Raw genomic sequence first — 24,890 nt, forward strand, 5'->3', positions numbered from 1 at the left:
TTTCAACAGAACGTGCATAATGTCTTTCCAAAGATATACGGTCTGTATACTGTATTAGCCTTTAGCTACTTGTTTGCAGTGCTTCATATGTTAGGTCACAGACTTAATATTTCTGCCTGAAGAAGTTGTTTCTGTTTTTGTGTGAACGCAGGTGAAGTGTGCCACAAGTCCTACACTCAGTTCTCAAACCTTTGCCGCCACAAGCGAATGCATGCTGACTGCAGAACTCAGATCAAATGCAAAGACTGCGGACAGATGTTCAGTACCACCTCGTCTCTGAACAAGCACAGGCGGTTCTGCGAAGGGAAGAACCATTTTGCTGCTGGGGGATTATTTGGTCAAGGCATTTCTCTTCCGGGTACACCAGCGCTCGACAAAGCCACCGTGGGTAACATCAGCCATGGCAGCCCGGCTCTGGCTGACTACTTTGGGGCCAACAGGCATCACAGTGGGTTGACCTTTCCGGCAGCCCCTGGTTTTCCCTTCAGCTTCCCCAGTCTGTTTCCTTCTGGACTTTATCCCAGGCCACCACTGATTGCTAGCTCTCCAGTGAAAGGGCCTCAAGGTACAGATCAGGGCAAGAGCCCTCTTCTGACACCCCCACAGGTGGTGACAGGTGCCCCAGACATACTCCAGTCCTTGAGCAAACTGTCACCCCGCAATGAGACCAGAGGGGCGGTGCATCAGACTGAGATCTCCTCCAAGGAGAGGCCCCTCGGTAAAATGAGTGACCAATCTGAGAGCAGCGATCTGGACGATGTCAGCACCCCCAGCGGGAGTGACCTGGAGACCACATCTGGCTCGGATCTGGAGAGCGACCTGGATAGTGACAAAGAGAAAAACAAGGAGAATGGCAAAGCTCCAGTGGGGAAGAAGAGCAGTCTTCCGAACACAGCCTCCGTGAACAGCAGTAAGAAGGAATTCCCCAACCACTCCCTCTTCCCCCCTGCCCTTGACGAGCAAACCGCTGTCTCTGGGGCCGTCAACGATTCCATTAAGGCGATTGCGTCCATCGCTGAAAAATACTTTGGCTCCACCGGACTTGTTGGGCTGCAGGACAAAAAAGTAGGGGCTTTGCCCTATCCTTCAATGTTCCCCCTCCCATTTTTTCCAGCCTTCTCTCAACCAATGTATCCTTTCCCCGAAAGAGATTTGAGATCCCTTCCCCTAAAAATGGAGCCACAATCTCCGAACTGCGAGTCCAAAAAGGGCCAGAGCAGGAACTCTGAGTCGCCCTTTGACCTCACTACCAAGCGCAAGGAGGAGAAGCCAGCGCCCTTCACTAGCTCAAAGGCAGGGGCTTCTCAGTTAGCGAACCAAGACCAGCCCTTGGACTTGAGCATGGGCAGCAGTCGGCGGGCAATCACAGCTAAAGTCGAGGAGACCAGAAAAAATCACGTGTTTGGCGAGGAGCAAGCCGCTGATATCGATCAGTCCAAAGCTCCTGATTCCTCACTGCAACACGCCAGGCCAACCCCTTTCTTCATGGATCCCATTTATAGGTAATGTGAATCTTTAACATTGAGTTACTGTTCTTAAATAGTTAGGCAGTACATGGCGCAAATGCTTTCATCCTGTTGCATCAAAGTTTCAAGGATTTAAAAGTGTAGGTGAAACGTGTTGTGATGAACATATTGTTGGAAGTTGTGGAGTTGTTTTCTACTTATTTTCTGACTGTCAAAGTAGAATCCTTTGAGAGCGGCCAAAGAGAAAGAAAATTGTTTTAGTCGTTTTTTCTTGATCGCTAAAAAAGCAGAGCTGTTCTCAGACTGGAGGAAAACCACCCTGTTGTTTTGAGGCACTCCAATGGGAAACAAAATGGAAAGTGCTGTAGCTGCCGCTTATTTATATGTTTATTTTGCACGTGCTGTTGGCAAATAAGAACTGAAAGAATTTTAATATTAGCAGGGTTGAGAAAAGGAAAATGAACGATCCGTTTGAAGCTCTGAAGGACAAGTACATGAGACCGGCCCCAGGCTTCCTCTTTCACCCCCAGGTAAGTTGGAGAAATTGTACGACATAGCTTGAGAAATATACAGTTGGTCTTTTAAGGCCGATGACAGGGTGGCATAGTACAGTATACTGATATAATAGGATATGAAGCTTCTGAACCTGCGACTTGATGCTGCAATTCAGTGCCTGCTCAGGAGCGATCAGATGTGGTTAGTTGTGATGGCCTTTGGGGGCTGTGTGAAATACACAGTGACAGCCCAGTTTGGACAGGTCTTTGCGTTAGCCGTACAGCTGGGACCGTTTGGCTTCATTGCTGTCAGTCTTTCAGAAAGGCCTGGCAATTGGTGACCATGAACATATCCGAAGCTCAGGACTTCTGTTGTTCGTGGCCGCCATAATTGTGGAAGCTGAAAAAAATCAATACTCATTACGAGCCTTTTCATTCATAAATTTGTACTTTGTTCCTCACTAAACTATGCGGACAGGCGAAGATAGATTTGATATTTTATAATCTCCCTGTTGCTATCAGAGCTCTGTTGGGTGATTTTGCGTAGACAATGTATGGCTTTAGAAAGGGGTAATAGTACTGCATTTACTGTATTTAGCTGCCCTTTCTACATCTACGTCAGCCGTTGCAGTCCAGATGGACGAACTGATTTGTTTATCAGACTGTTTAACTCAATACAGCTAAATGTACATCACACACTGTGTCATTTAGTATCACTTTCTTTCCGGAACAAGTAATTTAACCTGCAGAAAACCTTTTCAATACTGAGGCCAGTAACAATGATATCTCTGAACTACTGTTTTATGATCAAATCCACATGAAGCTGTGTTGGGCTCCTACTTGACAGCATCACAGTCCATCACGAATATAGCAGTTTTGGTAGATTTTTATACGTTACCCTGCATTCCATCTAATGTTATTGATCCACATTGCTGATGATCAATAACATTATCACTGCTGAATAATTGTTCTTTTCCTTTGCTGACAAAGTCAGACACAAAAGCATCAGTTACTCAATATCTGTGTTGAAAACAGGAATAAACACAAAGGCACAATGCTTTGTAGAAATGTAGCTTGAAATGTGGAACAAACCCTATTTTATGACTTTTCAAATGATTTGATTCCGGTTTCTTCGGTACTTTGAGTCCCTTTAATACTAATTAATGAGTCAGCTGCCTATCCGGAATACCATTTCAGCCATGAACGCTGAGCGATAAGCTCCATTAGCCCCTTGATTTTATTTTATTCTCCTCTCTCACTGAATTTGAAGCCCTGGTTTGTAGTTTCCAGTGTTTGTTACTAGACATGTTGTGTTTTTACTTTATTGCAGTATGAATTAGTCATTCAAGTCCATGCTTTTCGGCTCCAGTATGTGTAGATAGTTCTTGAATGTCAGACCTTTTGACTTCCTTCTCCTGAGCAAGTATAATAATTTCTTTGTGTTGTTAGCATGAGGTAATCAAGGTCTGTAATGATGCTAAGATGCAGTCTTTTCCAAAGAGCCATTTTCTCACTCATTAAGGTGTCTGTAGACAAAATGTCACAAAACGCAAATTGACAGTGAGGGTGAAAAAAAAGAAGGCAAATGTCGACAGGTTAAGGCGTAGGCTGAAATAGTAATGACTTGACTTGACTATAACATCATAGCCTGTATATACAACATGTGCAGGTCTTACCATATTGCATGTTTAATTTATTGCTACATTCTTACACTGAAGAGTTATTGGTATTGATTGATATTTCTTTTTTAATCCTGCTCCCAGTTTCGTTTGCCCGATCAGAGAACATGGGTAAGTTTATAAGAAGTCCAGAATGTTATAAAATGCTTTATTAAAAACCCACCCTGCTTACAGGCATGACAGCACACGGTGCATAGCTTGTGATGCATGGGTCAGCCGGAGGCCGACAGACTAACCTTGCCAGATACCAGTCACTGCTTATCTAGTTTTACCCAAGCAGAAAGTTGATTTTATTCTTAAAGAAGGATGTTTTTTTTTTTCTGTTACAAAAAAACATCTGCAATGGAGAAGGCAACACAAATATCACAAAAGTTACAACTTAAAATCTTGGAATAAATTGAATGATCTGAAAAGGCTACATAGAAGCCTAAGCTACAAATCTGTGCACTATTCTTTTGTTATAGTTTTAAGGGGTGATGGGGATGTTGTATGCTTCATTGAGATAATAAAGAGGATACTTACAGTTATACTCATGATTAAATCGATATCTTCAATGTGCATTCACTTAATCTGCAGCATTCAGAGCCGGATCAGGACAGCCAAGTGGCCCTGAGATGTGAAATGCAGGGGAGTGTTTTCAGGAAAAGTTCGAAGACGTTATTTTTGTCTCCAAAGGATAACATATAAATAACCAAAAGAATAACATTTGAACCCAGTATCAGTAAATTTTCTGTAGTTTTGTTTGTGTTCCGCGAGGCATGAGCTACCAGGCTTTTTTTAAGACACGTACTGAATTGAAATATACAGAGGGCTATTTTTTTTTTCTGCTGTTCTGGTTGCAGCAAATCCATCATTGTTTAGCATTCTGATTAATGTCTGAGGTCCCGCCCTCCGAGCTATTCTTTATTTAGGAAGCCTCCCCATGTACAGTACATTATGTGTCCTGTGTCATTCAGATGAGTTACTGAGCCTTCCTATTTATTGCTTGTCTTCCTCCTCTGGAAAACCTCTTAAGTCCATTTGGGTCCTCATAAGAACCAGCAAACCCAAAGGGAAAAGAGATCCGCTAAATGAATTACCTCTAGTGCCGATAATGTGAATAATATAATGTCTGTCAATGTGAAAAATGACTATTGCTGTTTGAAGGTAGGGACCTCCTCTCCTGTTCAAGAGGCCTGCTCCTCTGGTGGAGTGGGGAAGTGAGAGCATTTTTGTTCTGCTCCTGCTCTTTTGTACACATGCTTTTCACATGTAAGAGGTTTTTAAAGGAGGCACGGCTTATTAATGTCACACAGATTGTAGATAATGAGAGAGTTTAAGTCTGGGATCTAAATTCGCATTCATCATCATTAGGCGAGACATTTTAGAGAGGGAGAACTGAGTTTTTTTTCATAAGAAAACTGAAAAAAGGGGCATGATTGTTCTTTATTAAAGCTGCATTCATTTGCATCTATATTTGTGTGTGTGTGCATAGAGGAGAAATGGTCATAACCAAGTATAACCAAGTATGAAATGCATAGTAGTCAAAACATGAACAAATACTGGCTAATATTTGGGTATTCCCAGTTACCACAGTTTCCCTGCTGATATAGATCTGGATTTTTCTAGAACATACCTAGAATGTACCAGCGGCAAATATTAATGAGTTGATCTGAATTTGCGGCACCCAGGCTTATTGACACAAATGCGGATTTCATCATTTGGCCACAGTTGACCACTTCTCCCCGAATGAATCGTCCTCCCCCTCCTGCCAATATTATTGGAGTGGGCGTTTTCACAAGTGTCTAGCAGAGCAGCATGACCCAGCGCTGAATGTGGGCAGGAGCCATTCCTCTTTAATAGAGCTGTTAAAATGAGATGTGTTTGTTTATGACACAGATATGCCGCTGAATAATGACTCGCGATGATTGCTGAGATGCCGTTAACGATACCTCAACTCGCTGATATGTTTATAAACATTTGCTTTGTCCAGTGGAGGCAATGTCTCTGTTTTTTTAAACATGAATTGGGAATTGTGGCCAAAGGCTGCTTTGCGTCAGTACCAGGTTAATAGCCTCCGAGGGATTAGGAGGAGGGGGTAAAATTGTTTCCTTTTTCAGACATCTGGTTTCTGATAAGATCGACAATAGTTAGAAATGCATATCACAAATTACTCCACACTATGCGACACTGTCATTTGGAGATAGCAGATTACAAGTAGGCTATACATAGACCTTGTAATAATAACACTGAGCGTGTTTCCAGAGATCGTCCTCAGATGGAGTGCTTTGCCTGCATGCTTAGAGTCCTTTTTGTTTTGCCAGCCCATGAGAAACAACAGCTAGACCGGCCTTTATTTTTTCTTGTATTTAAAACTGCACTGCCGTGCCTTGACGCAAAACTTCAAGTGCAGCCTAGCTAGAATTCATGCAGACAAGAACTGAATTAGAAACCATTTCCTTACAGGGTGAAATCTTGAAAGGTTGTAAAGTTCATGGCTAATGGTTCCAAATTGCGGTACTTTTAAAAAGCCGTGGATAATTTTTTCATTGCTCTTTTAGATTTGATTTCGTGAACTATCATCTTTTGACTTTCTTCTTACAGATTATCACATTACTACTTCCTGTCTTTCAAAATATATTGATGATTATTAATGTGTAAAATTATACATATACATGTGAAAAAAGCATATAATTGCATAGGGTTTAAAGATGTAAATTACATTCTCCCATTGTCAGACCATGATGTGAAAAAAACACAGTAATAGGTGCCTTGCATTTTTTCTAAATCTTTTAAGCTGAACTGTCTGATCATATTATGCAGAAAAGAGCTTGATACATTTGGTGCTGTTAATGCTTCCCGAAATAATTTGTAATATTGAAAAAGTGAGATGTGCAGTACAAAAACAATAATTCAGGTCCAGAAAAGGGTCAATGAAATACATGTTTTTATGGGTTTTATTTTTATGAGAAATATTAATGCACTGGTATCTCAACAACTGGTATACAAAAACCATGCAGCCTTTCCAGTAGATTTTATTTTTTTTGTGGTGGCTTAACGATATCATAATCAAATGAAAATGACACTTCACCTCCTCCAAAAGCTGTATCCTTTCACTTTCAGCATAAATGGTTTCCGTTATGAACTTTGCACTGGGCTGTCATTTCTAATCAGCTTTTCAGGCAAAGGTCATCACTCATTGATCAGTTATTCTTTCATGTATTTGTGTCCACCATGTAAATGATGGAGACAGGACAGGAGGACCGGTCAGGATGGAGCGTTCAGGATAGAGCGGCACGTTGAATTTCAATTGATTTGTGGCTGTATTAAAAAAAATCCGGCAGACATGTAAAATAATGCAAATTTGTATCCCTGTGAAAAAGCTGAAGAAACTGACAACCGCATTGGTCTGTAGGGACAAGAATTCCCTCCTAACCCAGCTGTATCATTATTACCAATGTCTGGCCTTTGATCAGTAATGTCAACATCTTTCATATTGACAAATGTGCTGTCCACTCGCATTGTGCGGAAAATGTTTTACAGGCTATGAGTGATTATGAATCAAGCCCCATAGCCCATGGACTTCAGTGCCCTCCAGTGTTTTCGTATTTACCATTTGACAAGTAAATGCATCTCGACTTTCCTCTGAGAATTTTTGCAATATTTGATGAAAGACTTTTAGCAAATTGGCAATGGTGCCCTGTACGATGCAATTTGTAACTAGGGAAAGGAGTTGGGAGTAAGAAGACGAGATGGCAGCACAGTGGCGGCAGGAAATAAAAAGGCTGACTGCGATGTGCTCAGAGAAATTCCAAAAACAAAGACGGAGAAAAGGGAGGAAATAAAATGAAATAGCAGTTTTTTTTGTTTCGGGGCCTATTTTTATAGCAGAGGAATATTTTTATAACTTTTTGCCCACATACAACTCAACAGTTCCAATGCAGAGCCAGACCTTTTTTTTCTCTTGGTATGACTCATTGATGTGCTGTACATGGGGTTTCACAGAAGAAGAAAAAAATCTGGATAATTTTTCATTTTCAAGCTGAATGCTCCGTTACACGTCTAACATGCATATACGCTATTAAAGATACTTCTTAGTCATTTTTGCCAATATCAATTATTTGTCATTAAAAATCCGGCAGAGGGTTATTATAAATTCAATGCAATGAAGAAATGCCAATTGAAAAATGCAACCTGAACAAATACTTACTTGAGTCTTTGTGTGTGAGGAAAAAGGGAATTAAGTTTTTCCTCTAGCAAGAGGAGAAAACACTACTACTACTGTATTTGTTGTTTTTTTTTATGCAAGAATAATACAATAGAGTCTTATGCAATGATTGATTTGCACATTTTGCGCACAACAATTGAAGATTTCTGTTTCTCTTCACAGATGTCAGCTATTGAAAACATGGCAGAGAAACTGGAGACTTATAACTCCCTAAAACCAGAAGCCAGTGATCTCATACGGTCTGTCCCATCCATGTTTGACTTCAGGGCTCCTCCAAACGCTCTTCCTGAGAGCCTTCTACGAAAGGGCAAGGAGCGCTATACCTGCAGGTGATTACCGAGTTAATTAAAGCAGGCTTGATCGGAGACTGCACTTAGCATTTCCAGAACCACACTGTTTACTTTTGAAATTACCACTGATTAGAAGATTAATAGAAACTGTTAGAGAATAGCTTTGGCTTTGATCTACTTCGATGTGATCTTCATGTTGAAATGTTGCAGTCACCAATTTTTTGTTTTGATTTCCCATTCGGTATAATTCGAACTAAACAGTGTGTAAAATAAATACAAAGTTAACGTTTCACTCGAAGCAGGAATGGAGAAAGGGAATGGTGACTTGAAGAGTTGCTGTGAGGTCGCAGTTGTTGAACTACAGTAGTGAGAAAATGTGCTAGCAGACATCCATGGCTTTTATGGTTGTGATTTGTGCCGCGTATGAAATCAAACCCATGAAACTCCTGGAACACTGTCAAGAAATAGCCCAATCAATAGTTGTTTCATCTTAAGACAAGCTTTTGCCGCATGTGTAGTTCATTTGAGAAAGGAATTGCAAACGGTAAAATTGCAGGGCAGTTTCAACAAGTGTAGTTTTCATCAGAAAAGGTGCAACCGAATGTAACAGTAGTTCGAACTGTTTTAATCCATCTCCTGAAGAAGGTGATTCAACAGAATTTATCTGGACTTGGGCACACCGCTGCCCCAAAGCCGCCCACTTCCACCTTTAATTTGGTCATGTAATATGAGTAGAACTAAAAAACTAGTAGTTGGTTTCATTTTATCTAGAAAATGAGAATTTTATTATGTTGTAACACTTAAATTTTAAAGCTTAATAAATGCCACGTTTAGACATGCTAAATTTGTGCATCTGTGAATATGTATGGCTGAATGTACCACAGGTTTGTCTAAATATACCCATTTTGCCTATAGGTATATGTTGTTTTTAAACAATGCAGAAAATGTTAGGTTGTCAGACTGAGTCTTCCACTACTCATTTCTTCCATTCGGGGAAATACGTTCTTTGGAAATACAGGCAGTGTGTGCCTTTCAATGAGTTTTCTTGTTTCCATAGGTACTGTGGAAAAATATTTCCACGATCTGCAAACCTAACTCGCCACTTGAGAACTCACACAGGAGAGCAACCTTACAGGTATTCTTTCAGGAGAGAGGCAATATACATTGGATCTCAATTTGTGATAAATGTGGGATTGTTATTTTAATTAGTATGATAAAGCTGCCTTTTAATATTTATGTAATAGCATTTACCCCAGGATAAGCTTTTGGTAGTGCAGACTTTGGAAGGGATCCTTTTAAACTTTAGTATGTGTGTTCTCTGTGTTGATGGCTTAGCAAAATTGTCTTTACCACATGCTGTTCCAACCAGCACTTGTTTTGTATAAAAAGTATTTTTTGTTGTTAGTAGCAAATATCATTTATTAAGGGATTCTGTAACAAGGATGTTTTTAGAGGACGCTTTTTTTTTACATGGTTATAGGAGAACTTTCCACTGTTTTGTATGTTTTTTCAATGGCGTACAAGCCTGAAACAATTATCATTCTGCTAAATAATTTAGGTGATGAAAAATGGTCACAGTTCACAGTGTGACAAGAGCTGTTTTGAAGTCCTGAAGAGGAAGTTAGATGAAAAATTGGGGTGATGAGGACTGTCGGCACATTTCCAGCAAGAGTAGTTGGAATAATTATTTTTTGTCTGAGGAACGGCTTTAAGAGAAATACAGTAAAGGCCCAAGAGACAGGGAATGACTATAGGGTATGAAAATTGATGCCTCTGGTACCAGTGTGATAGACTAAACTGCACACGTTGGCAGAGAAATAAAGATTTGTACTGTTTATTGCAATTTTTTTGGAAGATAACAGACTTTCCTCTGGGACAGGCAATCGAGCAAGCTAATTCTAGCAGAAGAAAAGATGTAATCATTGTGTATAATTTTGCATGGAAAAACTTGGCTTTCTGTCTAATTTTAGAGGGTTAGAACAAATTTGTTGCATGCTTATTTTGTAAGAAAAGAATTTAATTTTATTGCATTGGCAGGACATGAAACAATCAGCTTTCTACCTTGAAATGCTCATTAATCACATCTGTGTGAACATTAAGAGCAGCCAATTAGGGATAAATGTAGGCCGGCTAATTATGAAATTACATTTAAACAAAAACACAAGACAACACAGAGAGATGTGTGTCTTGAGAATACCCATTTTTTGTCTTGTTGTAAATAACTTAATAGACCGGGAACGTCGAGTTATATGTAATTCAGGTAGGGAAAGAAAAACAGTGTTAGTATTACAGAGTCACTGACAGCTTTACTATCAATGGACTATGGTCTTCATTTATTCAGTCAATCTTTTTGTCTACTTTGCATTGTCAAAGAGAACAAACAACACAAATATGAAAATATTTGTATTCCTTGATAAAAAGTCCATGAAAAACAAATCCAAATTTCCTTGATCCTTCTTAACTAGGTGAGCCCCAATGTCCATAAACTGTATTGAATGGTGTCCTTCATTAAAACTGCATTTTTATACACATCCAGCAGAGTTTAAATGTAGGAGGTGCTAATGGAAGCCACGTTGAGCTTTACCACTCAGCTGCGACACTCCTTCTTTCCCAGGTGTAAATACTGCGACCGTTCCTTCAGCATCTCCTCCAACCTACAACGGCACATCCGTAACATCCACAACAAGGAAAAGCCCTTCAAGTGCCACCTGTGTGACCGGTGCTTCGGTCAGCAGACCAACCTGGACAGGCATCTGAAGAAGCACGAGAATGGCAACTTGTCAGGTGAGATTTTTAAGTAGAGCTTTGGAAGTAGATGAAGACGAGTACACGTGCTGCCAATCTCAATTCTGGCCATGGGCCAGCACCCGAACTGTTCTTAAGAAGGGAGAGGAGCTCCCTTCCTTATGGGGAACAGATAGGGACTGGACTCCGGTATGGGCATTTGAAAATTTCGATCAAACCGGTCTTACTTGTTCTATGAAGAAATCCCATAGAACCATGGGTAAGGCAAAGCAATATCTGTGAGCTCCCAACATCCAAAATTGATCCCAGGACCTTCTAGCAGTTCGGTCGCAATGGACCCTTTTGCAGTTTTCTTATTGAAGCCTCAAACAGTGCTTGTATAGATTTTATCATCTCAATGTTTAAAATCTCACTATGCCGCGGAGGACAACCACTAGGATACTATAACACTTGATTGGAATAGGTCTGTCTCTGTGTGTCATGGGAGAAATCCTGAAGCCTCAAATCTCCTGGTACTGCCAAAAAGGAATCTGACATTCGGGAAGATGGCTCAAATTATGTGTTTGAAATTCAGCTCTGTCCTGGCCTGCCAATGCCAGGATCCTCTTGCTTTCTTAATTTTGCTAGGTAAGATAGCTAAATAGTATGTGCCTTTCATTTTTCAAGGTACTGCCATGTCCTCACCTCAGTCAGAACTGGACAGCAGCAGCGCTATACTGGATGACAAAGAGGACTCTTACTTCAACGAGATACGGAACTTCATCGGCAATACGAGCCAGAACCACCGTTCCCCCGGCCATTCAGAAGAAGGGTGACTATCTCTTCTTGTAACCTACTCTACCGTGTGTGTAGCTAAACAAGCCTGTGACCTTCAGCTTTCTGTGCCATAAGTATTTCAGGCATAAGTTTACTCAGAGGGTGAGCCATGTTGTTTTCTTATGTGGTATTATTTCTTTAAACAAGAGAAATGCTTTCAAACCTTACCACATTCCAGCAATACAGAGGATGTTTGTATAGTTTTTATCTTCCCGGTGTATGAATTTCCCTGTCTCAGTATGCTGCGAAGGACAATGCTATAGCCCTGCTAGGAATATGTCTGTCTCTCCATATTGGTCACACTCGGATCACGCGGTAAAGTCTAGAATACAAATATCTTGTCTTTAGTCAGCTGACCACCCAGGCGGATAGGCTTTTGCTAGGCATAGCAGCTATAGATAATATTTTTTTCTGTCTAAGCAATATAGGCACTTTGTCATTAGATCATTTTGTGATGGCTACTGATGCTGTTCAAGAGAGATTTATCTGTATGGCATGTAAAGGTACTGTACAAGCCCCTGCAAAACAGGAGACATACCAAAACCTTCTCCAATGCAAATATTTAGCACTATGGGCTACAGTAGTGTAGTATTTATATGCAAACATCACAGAATAATGAACAGCCGGGCCAGAGCATTTTTTATGCTGTTCATACTTTTTTTTAATTAGATTGTTGCCCGAGGAAATTTTAGACAATCACAATTTAAGACAGTTCAGATGATTGCAACATTTGGAAATGTGCAGACAATTTTTATAACTATTGAGTCTTGTTCAAACAAGGAAAAATAAATATATATATATATTTTGATCTTGCCTAAATTATGTGAAATTTTGAAAGCTTGATGAACTTCTTGATAAAGGGGGCAGCATTTTCTGCATAATTTTGTAGTCCACATTTTGCACGCCTATGTGGCAGATCAAAAAGATTAAACTGATAGAAATCTCATAAGGTTCTTTTGATATTTATTTTGGTATAGTGATGTAAACATCAGAAATGCATGAAGAAAATTGATTAAATAAATTATAGTTAAACATGCATTTTTTTCCTCTCTGTTGTGTGATTGGTGCTTTTGTGCAACATCTGGCCTCAACATGTATCACGACAGGAAGATGGTAAAAAGACAAGGTCAAGAGGTTGGCCAGTGTTTCCTTTCAAAGCCATGCACTTCTGACTGCTTTTGATAGATATTTTATCCCCAGCAAATTACCACATTTGAAAGCATAATTAGCAAATCTGTTTTCTTAATCATTGAGCTTTGGAGAGTTTGGTTCAAGTCCATTTCTCCACGATCCTTGACAATCTTGGTACGGGACAACTACTAGGCTGGCAGTCTGACCCCAAGCTAAGTGAGGTTTCATGTCTCTCCAAGTCCTATTATAATCACGTTTTAGATAAAAGATGGCCAAGATTTGCATTGTGTGACTTTATTTTTGGCAATTATTCTTTCTTCCTTTGCAGTAAAGACTTTTCGAGTCATTGCAAACTCAGCTTTTCTGTTTCAAATAGATCATTTCCTGGTTTCATGGGTATTCTAATCTGAAGGATAATTGTGATGATTTTTTTCTTCGTTTCTGTGGTAGGGATGTTAAAGGGAAGGGGAGCGGGGGGGGGGGGAGGGGGATTGTTGCAGTTGGACTTTGTGTACCAAAAAGGGCATTTTTTAGAGCTGACGATAGATGGCTAGGACCATAATTAGTGATTCAGTCCTAATGTGGTTTCAGATGATTTAACAAATAGTGGTTTCCTGTAGAACTGAGACAGTAGATAGATTAAGTCACTGTGAGTTTTGATAGCTGTGGTGTGTTCCTAAGGGACTAGGAAATGGGCTGGTTGGCACTGCTCTCATAACTCTTAAACCAAATGGGGCTGTCAGCTAAATATTTTGCCTATTAGATGAATTCTAGATAATAGAAAAATAAACAACACAAACCCAAGCAAAGTAAGTACTGAAGCTATTTGCTGACCACCCTTCTGTCCAGAAGGCTTCAGCTTGTGATGACAAACAGGATTCCGGTTCTCTAGGGCTGCGACTTCTTGAGTTTTCCATTTTTCACTTTGGCCCAGACTCCACTGCTCCGACACAACAGTGAAAGAATTAAATAAGTGCAGCTTTTCAACAGCAAAATGATGTATGTGGTTTGTTGGCTGGTGGCGGTGTTTTCGTCTGAAACGCACTGAGATTTCGAGAGGCGCGGTGCAAGAACCTGAACTTCATTATTACTCCGAGAGTCTTAAATAGTGATCTCACTGCTAAAAAAAGAACCACTGCAGGGACCTGAGTGCCGAGACTGGAGTGTAGCTCTCGGAACATATTCAGTTCATGCACTGCACATTAACCTTGAGTCTTAAGTCACACTTGAAAGAAGGAAGACTGCTTCCAGCTATATCATAAAGTAATTACTTCAAGTACGCTGAGTTATATTGTTTCCATTTTTCTTGAAACCAGTAATATAAAATTATTCATTTTTATCTCAAAACCATAGTTAATTAATTAGCCTTAATAATAAAACAAAAGGGGGCCTAGACCAGTGGAAGTATATAACATTCTTTTAAATCATCAAATACAGTACATGAATAATAAAAAATATTATCCGTCCATCACTTTCCTAAGTGCTAAAATTAGAATATCATATTTAAGTGTATGCTTTTTATTAAAAACAAACTGCCATCTTTTTACTTGTGCGAGAAGGATTATTTTTCCATGGGCTTAAGGGTGTTTTATGTTCTCCGACCAGACTTAATGGAAGCCAGTTTGAAGAGGAGAAGGGGCCGCTGCCCAGTCAGGAGTCCCGTGACCTGGAGGAGGAGGAAGTAGAGGACGACCTTGGGGTGGAAGAGGAGGAGGAGGAAGAGCAGAGCGACACTGCAGGCAAATCTGGGGACGAGCCACTGCCAGGCAACATGGACGATGACATCATCCATGATGACATTGACTTTGAGGGACCCAATGACCTGGCACTGAACTGCAAGACATCCCCTAGAAGGTATTTTAAATGCCCATGAGTATTTCTTTTCTCAAAATCAGTATTAGCCTATCAGTACTAAATGAGTGCTTAGCTTTTAATCACAAAGGCAAGGTAGGGACTCCCTTAATAATAAAATAAAAGAAAGTAAGGGCTCCAGAGATTTTCAACTCAGATTTTCTACGTTGCCTTAGAAACCTGCAGTTTTTTCAGAGAGAGGGCCTTTGCTCCTGCAGTTGCCACTAGCTGTCTTTTTAAGGCAGTGTGTAGCTCACAGCTGGCAGTGGGCTCGAGAGAAGGCCTGTCAGGGGACTCCCCAGTTAGCTCCAGGCTGCCATCATAGTGGCCAGCGGAGTTGATCAACAGGAGGCTATGCTAAACTATCAGGACTAAAGAAGAAAACTAATAATTAAATTGAATCTGTCCTACGTGTATTGAGAATAAACGGGGGATTTGTAATGCATTTATATGTAAGGCTTAGGGAATTAGACTTTAATATTCTAATTGTTCATGCTTTATATCTGCAAATAGCAATGGGAAGATGCAGGGGATCTTGGAAATCGGCCCACAGAACCTTGCGTCACTGTGTCACTGGTTATCAGCCAGCTGTTCTGCCCCTGGTGGTGTATGAGTGTTCACGGACTGACTGGTCTTCTTTGACAGGTATAAAGAGGAGGAGGAGGAGGAAGACAAAAGTGGGTTTTCTGCTCTGGACCACATCAGGCACTTCACAGACATGCGCAAGATGGAAGAGAACGAGTACAACGATGCTGAAATCGCAGCTTTCAGTGCCGCCCACCTGCCAGAAGCCATCAAACAGCCACTGTACAGGAAGTCGAAATCACAGGTAAGGTTACGAAGACCAGTGAAGACCCGATAGAGTCATAAAAGCATAACACAGTATGTGTCTTAAGGCAGGCAGCCTGGATTTGCAGCTTTATTTTAAAAGCAAATACATCCGTCCATGATCAGAAAGTCATAAATTCCTGGTACATTTCAAAGCAGCGAAAGCCCTATTCCAGAAGCACAGAGCACAACGTAGGACCACACCCTGGACAGGACACCAGTTCATCACAGGGCACAGAGCAGGGTAAACACTGGATAGGATGCCAGTCCATCACAGGACAGAGAGCAGGACCACACCCTGGACAGGACACCAGTTCATCATAGGGCACAGAGCAGGGTAAAACGCTGGAGAGGACGCCAGTCCATCACAGGACACAGAGCAGGGTAACCGCTGGACAGGACGCCAGTCCATCACAGGGCACAGAGCAGGATAAACGCTGGACAGGACGCCAGTCCATCACAGGGCACAGAGCAGGATAAACGCTGGACAGGAAACCAGTTCAGCACAGGGCACAGAGAAGGACCACACTCTGGACAGGACACCAGTCTGACACAAGGTGCAAAGCAGATTACACACTGGACAAGACACCTGTGCAGTAGTTTTTTATCTCTGACTTTGGTCCACCTAAAGCACTTTGTGTCCTTAGAATCCTATGCCTATCGGATATCTCTAATTCAAGCAAAATAAAGGAAACATTACATCACTTGCTGGTGTTTGCTCATGCATTAGATTTGATTGCTGGTAAAATCCATGTGGTTGTCTCTTCCCACCCCGCATCACTGAGGTGAAGTGACTGTTTTTAAACGTGAGGATCGAGCCTGCTCAGACGCCAGGGTGGCCGGAGCCCGGCTAATTAATCACCCCTCTCCCCCCAGGCGTACGCCATGATGCTGTCACTGGCAGACAAGGATGCCCTGCACCCCCCCACTCACACTCCCGCCAACATGTGGCACAGCATGGCCAGGGCTGCGGCCGAGTCCAGCGCCCTCCAGTCCCTCAGCCACGTATGACGCCTCCGGACCTGAACGGAATGGGACCAAGTCCACTTTCTCGCCCTGACCTTTCACACGGGACTATTTAAAGACTGCTGAGCAGATTGCCTTACCCACTTCCAGGGTCACCCCGCTCCAAAACTTAAAAAGAAAAAGAAAGAAAAAGAGAAGAAGCAGCATTGTGACCTTAAATTGATTAAATAATAATAATGATAATAATAACTGTATTTATTCTGTCAAGTTTCCGTTTTGCACAGCAAGGGCAGCTGCTGGTTTCAAAGATCAATGTGAGATTAAAGCAGTTTCGTAGAGCGTGTTCACAAAACCTGCCAAGCTTTGAGTCTTCCATTTCCTAGCGATTTGGCAAGGGGGTATGTGCCAATAGGAGCACGTGGATCCAATCCGATGTGTACAGTAAAGAACAGTGGTAGGAAGGCATTTGTTCCATTTATATACATATATATTTTTGTGCATTTCAAGTGTAATACCCTTTAACCTTTACGAGGACTGTAGCTCTACATATGCAAAAAGCTCTGGCACAGCGCAGAGGCATAGACCTGCTGAAGGGTAAACTTTTTTTTTTAGTTGTTTTCCGAGGAGTGAAATAAAAAAACGTGCCTGAAGTTTCTTCACCTCTCATTGCTGGAAAAAACAGGTTTAGGGTGAAGAGTCAGGCAACTTGGTATGCAGTGCAATACCAATGGACTGCAAGCCGATTCCATTAAAACAAGACGTTTGAGAAGATAAATCCCTGTATGATAAGTAAAGAAATGACATTGTTGTGTGTTCTTGCACAATTTAAGCACTGTCTACAATTATTAGGAAAAAAAAAAGGTTCTGTTTTGTATTCCATTGTATCATTGTGTAGTTCATCTGTGTAAGATTGTTTTTTTTAATGGAAAACCACGACTTGTTAATTTTTTGCAGAATGCAATGAATTACAAGTGCTGAAGCCTGTCACTCAATTAAGGGTCCATTCAAGTCAAAAGCATTTTTTTTCAAAGATACCACTAAATAGTCTTAATGGTAGTTGTTAGCTACTTTGTTTTCCATTTTTGTTTGATTTTTAGACAATCATGTTTTCTTTTATTGTCGTTGCTGCGTATGTTCAGAATTGTATTTATTTCTTGACAAACTGTAGTTTGTTTACTGAATAGCACTGTTCCAATCCACCCAAAGATGATATCTTCGGTGGGCCTAATTCATAAGTAAATGGGGTTTGTAGAATATATATGAGTGCCAGATAGTATTAAACATTTCATTTCGCTCTTTATTCTTTTATTGAGACTGGTTGATTAAATAGATATTAGGGTTTTTGTATTACGATTTACTGATTCAATTGTAAAAAATAAAAAATAGCAGGTATTATTTCTTCATAACAGCATGATTCTTCTGATTAGAACTGTACCTAATTTTTTTTTCTACTGGTTGTCTGCAAGCTTGTGTGATGTTCTGTTCATGTTAATCCTCTTTGTAAAATGAAGTGTGCCAAACCTATAATAAAATAACAGATTATATGCGTTTATTTTTTCCCTGTGATGAGGGACCAGGTTTCTTTGTGTTGTTTTGTTTATAATCTCATTTTAAAATAATCAGCAAGTTGAGGTACTTTGTTTTAATGCTTTGTACAATGTAACTGTAATGCATTTCAATACAATACTATGGGAGGAGCAATTAAAAGAAATAAAGGACTACAAATGTGGGCTGACTGTGCAGTTTTCTTTGGCTTTTATCTGCTGTCTGGGCCTCTGGTAGAATTCCTGATTTATCATTAAGCAAAAAGAGCATTCGGAATTACGAAAAGCCGTAAATTGTTTTGTGAAACAGCCTAGCACAACATTACTATAGTATCCCTGCTGACTGATACACAGTGTTTCTCTGCAAATGCAGTGTAAAGCAGTAACAGAGGTTTTCTGCTTTTTAAAAAAAATGCATGTAATAAACTAGCCGTATGGGTAGAAGTATTTTTTTCTTCCCCTTGATTTAGTGAAAGCAACTGTTTGCTTTAACAACCCTTGTTGGTGTAAATCGATGTTTTTTTGGAAGCAAAGCCCACTAGGATTTGCAAGTTGTTCAAAAGCTAATGGAATGTCAAAGTGAAGTTTGTCCCTTTGTTCTCATTATATTCATTAAACCAGGATTGTATGTACTGGGGAGGCTGAGGGCCATTTCTGGAGGAATGCTGCCTCTGTTTGCCAGAACAGCAGTGGAGGGTTCTGTAACATTTTGCTGGTGATGGATGAGGTTGGTGAATGTGATGACCTAGCTCATCGCTCAAGTGCTCAATAGGGTTTGGATCCTGGAGGCCAATCAAAGACATTGACTCCACAACTCCAAAGGAATGGTTGTGTCACTCTGGTAGCATGTGGGCGGGCATTGTCTTCCTAGAAAATAATGAAACACAAACAAAAGCAGCCTGCATTGTCAGTGTGATGGCAGTGTCAGTGGAAAAAAGACCCAAGAAGCCTTGCCCGCAAGGCCACTTTTTAAATCTTAAATGATGTCATGGATCTCTCCAACATGGCTAGCTTTATGCCCGTCATTTTGCCCAGCCCAGCAGGCAGCGCGGATTTGATTAGGTCAGCTGTAAGAAGAAACGCAAAGCTGGGATTCACCGTAGGTGATAATCGTGCAGAAATGGGCTTCAGCTGAAGATACAGCATGGCTCATTAACATCTGGCTGCTCAAAGGCAGAGGGTCAACAGGTTCCCTGTATAGACACTGCTGGCTTGCATCTGCTGTCAGCAGTTTCCTATAATAGCTAAATGTTTAATCGCCAGTAGTTTTTTTTTTTCGTTTCACTTGAAAAAAAGTCATTTGCTGTATTGAGTACAGTTTTCCCATGTCATACAGAATATCCAGGACAACAGCTCGTCCAATGATGACATGCAAGTAAGAAGTGCAATACAAAGAGCCATTCTCTAACATTTTGCTTTTATTTCAGATCACAGAGTGTAGAATTCAGAATAAACCATGACCTCCTCTTTTGCCTATTGGCTTTTTAAACTCTTTTTGTTTTGTATGTTGAATTGTGGCCCCCTGTTTTGACACGAGAGTTTCTCAGCCAGCAATCTAAAATTCATCCCTATTTCGCATTCTAAGAAATTTCAGGTACAAGACTTCACAGCTTACCGTGGTGACTAGGGAAAGCAGGAGATAATAGGTAAGAAAAGCGCAGGCTGACAGCTGGGCAGCTGACTAATTACTACCAGTAAATTCGATCAATATAGATTAAAGCATGTAGCCTGATCGGACTATTTCATTTATGTAAAATGCAGTTGGGGCAAATTAATTAGCTTCATTAAGTCAAACAATTAGCAGCTGGCCCTTTGTTGGACGCAAGCTTGCCTTTTGTGTAAAGGCTGTCTTTTTGATTTTTTTACAAGTGTTGAATGGGAAATCTTGGAATTGAAAGTGGAATTTTTAATTGTAGTTTACAGGGTGGGGCTGAATAATCTAGCTTTCGAATTCGCCAGAGGACAGAGCTTAAAGGGTCTGAAGCCCCGATGCATTAGCTAATAGTGGAGCTGGCATCTGGTCAGAATAAATTAGGTGTCATTACAGTGCTGATACTCAGTGCTACCAGTTGCCTGCCACATGTGTTGTAGCACATATTGAAACATCTGTCACCAGATACAATACTCCAACCATATTCATCAGAAATAAAGCAGCTGCACTTTATGGGACTGACTTGGCACCCACACAGTGTGGGTACTTTTGAATGATCTGTGATGGCCCTTATGACTGACTCATGCTTGGGTATATTAAAAAGTGCCAGAGATGAGGGTTTTAATGCCATTAGAAAGACCCCTCATCCTTCCCCTTGCCCTCTACCTGTAGACACCTTTACTGTCTTCTTTTATGAACTCCAACTTTCATAACTTACGGAGATGGTGTGTAAACACAGCTTGTTATATAAGTGTACATTGTCCTCACCAGTAAAAGATTCATTGTATATAAATTAACTTGCAATGAATCAATCCAGAAGTCTTTTTTTAAACGTAACTACGATTTGTATGGAAAAAATCGCCAGGGGGCGGTATAACCTGTAAAAAAGAACTGGAACAATCGTTGAATAGAAAAGGTACTGATTATTTCTTGATAACATCTCAAAGTAACTTTATAAGAAATGCATTACAACTTTTTTTTTGTCTTTCCAAGAAGGTTAAACTTGAAATGACTTAATGTTTAAGTGCATCTGTTTTCTATTCTCTTTTGAAATAGACACTGCGGGATTAGTGCTTGCAGGTTTTCTTGAAAAACACCAAATTTTGAGAAAATTAAAAAAAAACTGTTTCTTTCTAGAACATTCTAAGTGTGCATCTAACGAACTACACTTTCTTTGTTAATATACAATTTTTGTGTTTATCTCTTTGGTGCACTCTAGGGGGGATCATTGAAGAATAAAATGAAAGAATAAAGTGTTTATATTTGCTCACAAAAAGTGCTCTATAGGCACCGAAATGTATCACTATAGAAAGGAATTATTTTTCATTCTGTTTGTCATGTTCAAAATTGCTTTAACTATAAAATGTTTTTAAATCCGTACTTCAGAATTTAAAGTATACTTAAATTGTTTATGTAACAGTTGAGACTAATACTTTAACTAGAGTGTAGTTTATAAATCTTTATTTAACTGGAGTGCGGTTTATAAATCCTATTTAACGTTACCTTGTTGATGAATGATCAGGCATTTGTAGTTAACTATGAATTATGTGAACGTTCAAATTATTTTCACTTGTTGCCATCTGGTGGTTACAGCAAAAATTACATCTAATAAAATCAATGCAACACCATCTTTGAATTATTTTAAATTTATAAACGCTGTATTTTATAAATTTGAATACTTATTAATAAAAAAACTACAACATATAAAAATACATTTTGACTTTACAGTGCTGAAGTGCTAATTCGGGGGCAACAGCATTCTAAAACAAGATGAGATGCCAAAATAAAGCCCATATAAAATACAAAGTTTTATTCTAAAGGCTAGTCAGCAAATCGTTAGCAGTTAAAAATATACGGACGGACATGGCGGACATGGCGAACTACGATAGCAGGTAAGAATGGTGACCACGTTATTTTAAAACAGGGCAGCAGGAGAATGCCCATTTTCCTGTTAGTACAATATCTACCCTAGGAGGGACAGCCAGAGGATCATGTTCAGGGTGCCTTCTAGCAGGGCTGTAGGTGGCCCATCTCACGGCCAAATTCTGATTGTACTCTGCTCTTGAGCAACAGGTGATTGGCTAATCCCGAGGGCAGCCTAGGACTCCCTGCAATTCCATCAGTCCGTTGTCATCATGGGAGTCTCAGTGAGGTTAAAGGTCTCATTGCTGAAACTTTAGCAGTGGTTGTATATATTGATGTTGTATTAATAATTTGATTTTGTATGCCTTTTCTCACCCTAACTCAGCATTTCTCCAGGTAATGTCCTTGAAAATCTCCTTTTATGTGCTTCCAACCAAAGGTTCCAGTTTCCTCTGACTGTAAAAAAATACCAGCTTTCAGGAAATGTAAAAAAACTTCTCCTCCCACTAATGAATTGACAGTGTTCTTGAAATGCTTGAGATATGTATGTTTTAGATTTTTATGTCAAAGAAGTACAAACTTTAACAAATGAACACCACCAAAGAACTGATAAAGATCATAACATCAAAACAAATGAATTTAAATAGTGTGTTTACATGAAAATGATACAATTTTAGGCAGAAGATTTCTAGACTAAATTTAGTAGGGTCAATTAGTCAGTTAGTCAATTAGGTCAATTAGTACTATTAAACAAGAGCTGAATATCAGAGAGGATTATCTGGGAAATCTGAACTTTTAAATATTATTTTTTTTTAATGAACTGAGGTATTTCTTAAATGTATTATTACTGTTTAATGGAGCATCACTGCAAATTTGATCTTAATTAAATGATTAAAATTATTAAAAGAGAAAAAGCTCATATCAATAATCTGAGGGACTGAGAAGAGTGATTTTGTAGAAAGACAGCCATTAAAAAGAAAAGGCAGGAGAAAATGGGATACACCTGCATTAATTGCTTTCAACAGGGATTGAGATTCCACATGAGGGAGAGGAGCAGATATGTGTGGCTCTGTGTGGAATTGGCTGCTCTTCTGGGTTAGTTGGAAGGTGTATAAAAGGACAGCCAGGAGGAAGTGGGTTATAGCCAGTGTCTAGACTCCAGTGGGAGTGTTCAGTAGCAATGAATTGGTCTGTTTTGAAAGCTTGTGAGATTGAGTCAGTAAGTGAGGGATGTGTATAAAATTCAGCTATACAGAGGGACATCAAAAGGGTTGGACAGGTGGGCTGTGTTGGGAGGTTTGTTTGCCAGGCTCAAAGAGGTTGAAGTATGCTGCCAAGGAACAGGATAGGCCACCTAAAGTGGGCAGTGTTGTCCCACTCCTCCAGGTGACATTACATGGTAAGGTAGAAGTGTAACATCTGAGAGAGGGAGTCCAGATGGCACAGCTGAAGGTTGGAGTCCTGAGTGCTTACTACCAGCAGGCAGTCTTAGAGTGAGGGACGTATTACAGAATAACAATTCTGCTGTGTCAGGGGCAAAAGTAAAATGAAGACGGAGGTGTCCCTGGCTAAACAGGATCAGCCAGTACAGCTTGAATTGAAAAGAGTGGCTGGCTGTTTATGAAAAGCATACAAATGAGGATGAGTTGAGTGACTAATGAAGAAAAAGCCTATGGTTTAGTGACTGGGTGGGTTGGGTAACATACAGTACTTTACTGCCTGACTATATTAGTGAAGTGGTTTGAGTTAATGAAAGATGTGAGTGAAACCCCAAGAGAAGAAGAGTGAAACACAAGAACCTGCAGACTTCTGAGAGGGGACCAATGAAAACGCCAGGAGCCTGAAGGGTTTCTGTCAATGAGAATAAATATGACCACTTAAATATGGCCAACTAAGCTGACAGACTGGCAGGGTGGTGATTAGGGAGGTAGAAATGCCAGAATTGCCACATAATTCCAATTCATTAGCAGAATTCAACGTATAACAATATTTTTTGTGACATAATTTCATAGAGAGGTCTCTACCACTTTAAAATGTTACGTCTTTTACAGTAGCTCTTTATGCCCTACCCAGGGGTGAAGAATCATTTAATGATTAATTACACTTATAGTGCTTTTCTGGACTCTCTACTCAAAGCAGAAGATATGCAGTTTTTGTTTTCTTGACAATAAGAAGCCAAAGCAATAGAACAAGGATACGTTTAACAGATTTGTGATCTGCTCTGGCTTCGTCTGCACTGTTTCAAAAGCAATGGTATTAGGATCAAGACTTAGACAAGAAATTACACATCTTTGCACACAAATCGGTCTTTGTCGTGGATTTATAAAGGCCTGTCTTGGGCATTTAGGAAAAAAGTACTAAAGATACTTAATTTTTCTTAACAGTGGTTACCTAAGATAAAGTGGAGTGACCACCCAGAGCTGTCATCAAAGTACTGCCCTTTTGGTTCTGTTTGAATGGAAACAGGTGTGTCCTGTCCAGGGATGAAGGTCTCTGTGATAAACATTATTAAAGAACATCTGTTGCTTGTCACAATTCATGGAGAATGTGTGCAGCTTCAATCCGTCATGATTAGCTTGCTTTCTGGCAGTAGTTCTCTGCAAATATTGCCACTTTTTTCCAAGACAAATTGCTTGCATTTCAGCATGTAATATATACATCAAATTGGTCAAATAATATTAATGGCATTTATACAGAAGAATAAAATGTAAAGGCCATAAAGACATACAGTATGTACAGTTAATGTAGCAAAATGTAAGATATAGGATTCCTGTTTTATAAAAATATGATTTTTGTATTTTTGTCATTTCTGAGCACTTTTCAGAGAGCTGTACAATAGTACAGACATATAAATAAAGTAATAGGAAGTGTGAGAGCACAATAGGTCCAGAAAAGATGGAAATCACTGTCTGAACCACATTCCCCAGAGAGCAATGGGTCAACCCATTGTAGGATGTCCTCTGTCACCTGACCAATAGAAGGAAGACAATTGGTTGGTTGACATTCAAAACCAGAAAGGGAGAGGGGTTCCAGGTTGGCTGTGGACATGTGCTGGTTGGGAAAGCATTTGCAGCCTAAGTTATGTACTGCCCTGGAGTCAGGCTCATGAAACGTGAGTTTTTGTTAAAGAATCTTGGTGTGAGATTGAAGCTTGGGCAAGAGTTTTGAGAAGAATTTTTGAGGAGACCTCATTGTGAACCTGGTAAGCAGCTTAACCACCCAGCTACTTGTTTATAAGGAAGGGCTGAAAAAGTGCAGTTAGAGCTCAAAAGGCAGAGCTAGACCTTGTTTTGTTTTTGGCTTATTCTCTTCACACTATAGATAAAGAGCACTGTTTTTTTTTTCCTTTACTGATGTGT

At 40.0% G+C, this 24,890-nt stretch overlaps 1 protein-coding gene across 14 annotated transcripts in view; it reads left to right on the forward strand.

Moving 5' to 3' along the window:
• mecom (MDS1 and EVI1 complex locus) overlaps positions 1-18,209 on the forward strand; it is a 187,964-nt gene extending 169,755 nt beyond the window's left edge. For 6 of the 14 annotated variants that reach the window (XM_015361735.2, XM_015361738.2, XM_015361739.2 and 3 more), the window contains 10 exons: positions 152-1,502; positions 1,906-1,996; positions 3,724-3,750; positions 8,009-8,175; positions 9,194-9,271; positions 10,751-10,920; positions 11,548-11,692; positions 14,434-14,682; positions 15,325-15,508; positions 16,384-18,209. In XM_015361735.2, coding sequence (XP_015217221.2) covers positions 152-1,502; positions 1,906-1,996; positions 3,724-3,750; positions 8,009-8,175; positions 9,194-9,271; positions 10,751-10,920; positions 11,548-11,692; positions 14,434-14,682; positions 15,325-15,508; positions 16,384-16,518 — 2,597 coding nt within the window. In that variant the 3' untranslated portion in view covers positions 16,519-18,209. The remainder of the gene's footprint in view (positions 1-151; positions 1,503-1,905; positions 1,997-3,723; positions 3,751-8,008; positions 8,176-9,193; positions 9,272-10,750; positions 10,921-11,547; positions 11,693-14,433; positions 14,683-15,324; positions 15,509-16,383) is intronic. The other 8 variants (XM_015361737.2, XM_006637878.3, XM_006637881.3 and 5 more) reach the window with 3 other exon arrangements.
• The last annotated feature ends 6,681 nt before the right edge of the window (positions 18,210-24,890 follow it).

The sequence above is a fragment of the Lepisosteus oculatus genome, chromosome 13 (assembly GCF_040954835.1).
Source record: "Lepisosteus oculatus isolate fLepOcu1 chromosome 13, fLepOcu1.hap2, whole genome shotgun sequence".
In the NCBI taxonomy this organism is placed as follows: Eukaryota; Metazoa; Chordata; class Actinopteri; order Semionotiformes; family Lepisosteidae; genus Lepisosteus; species Lepisosteus oculatus.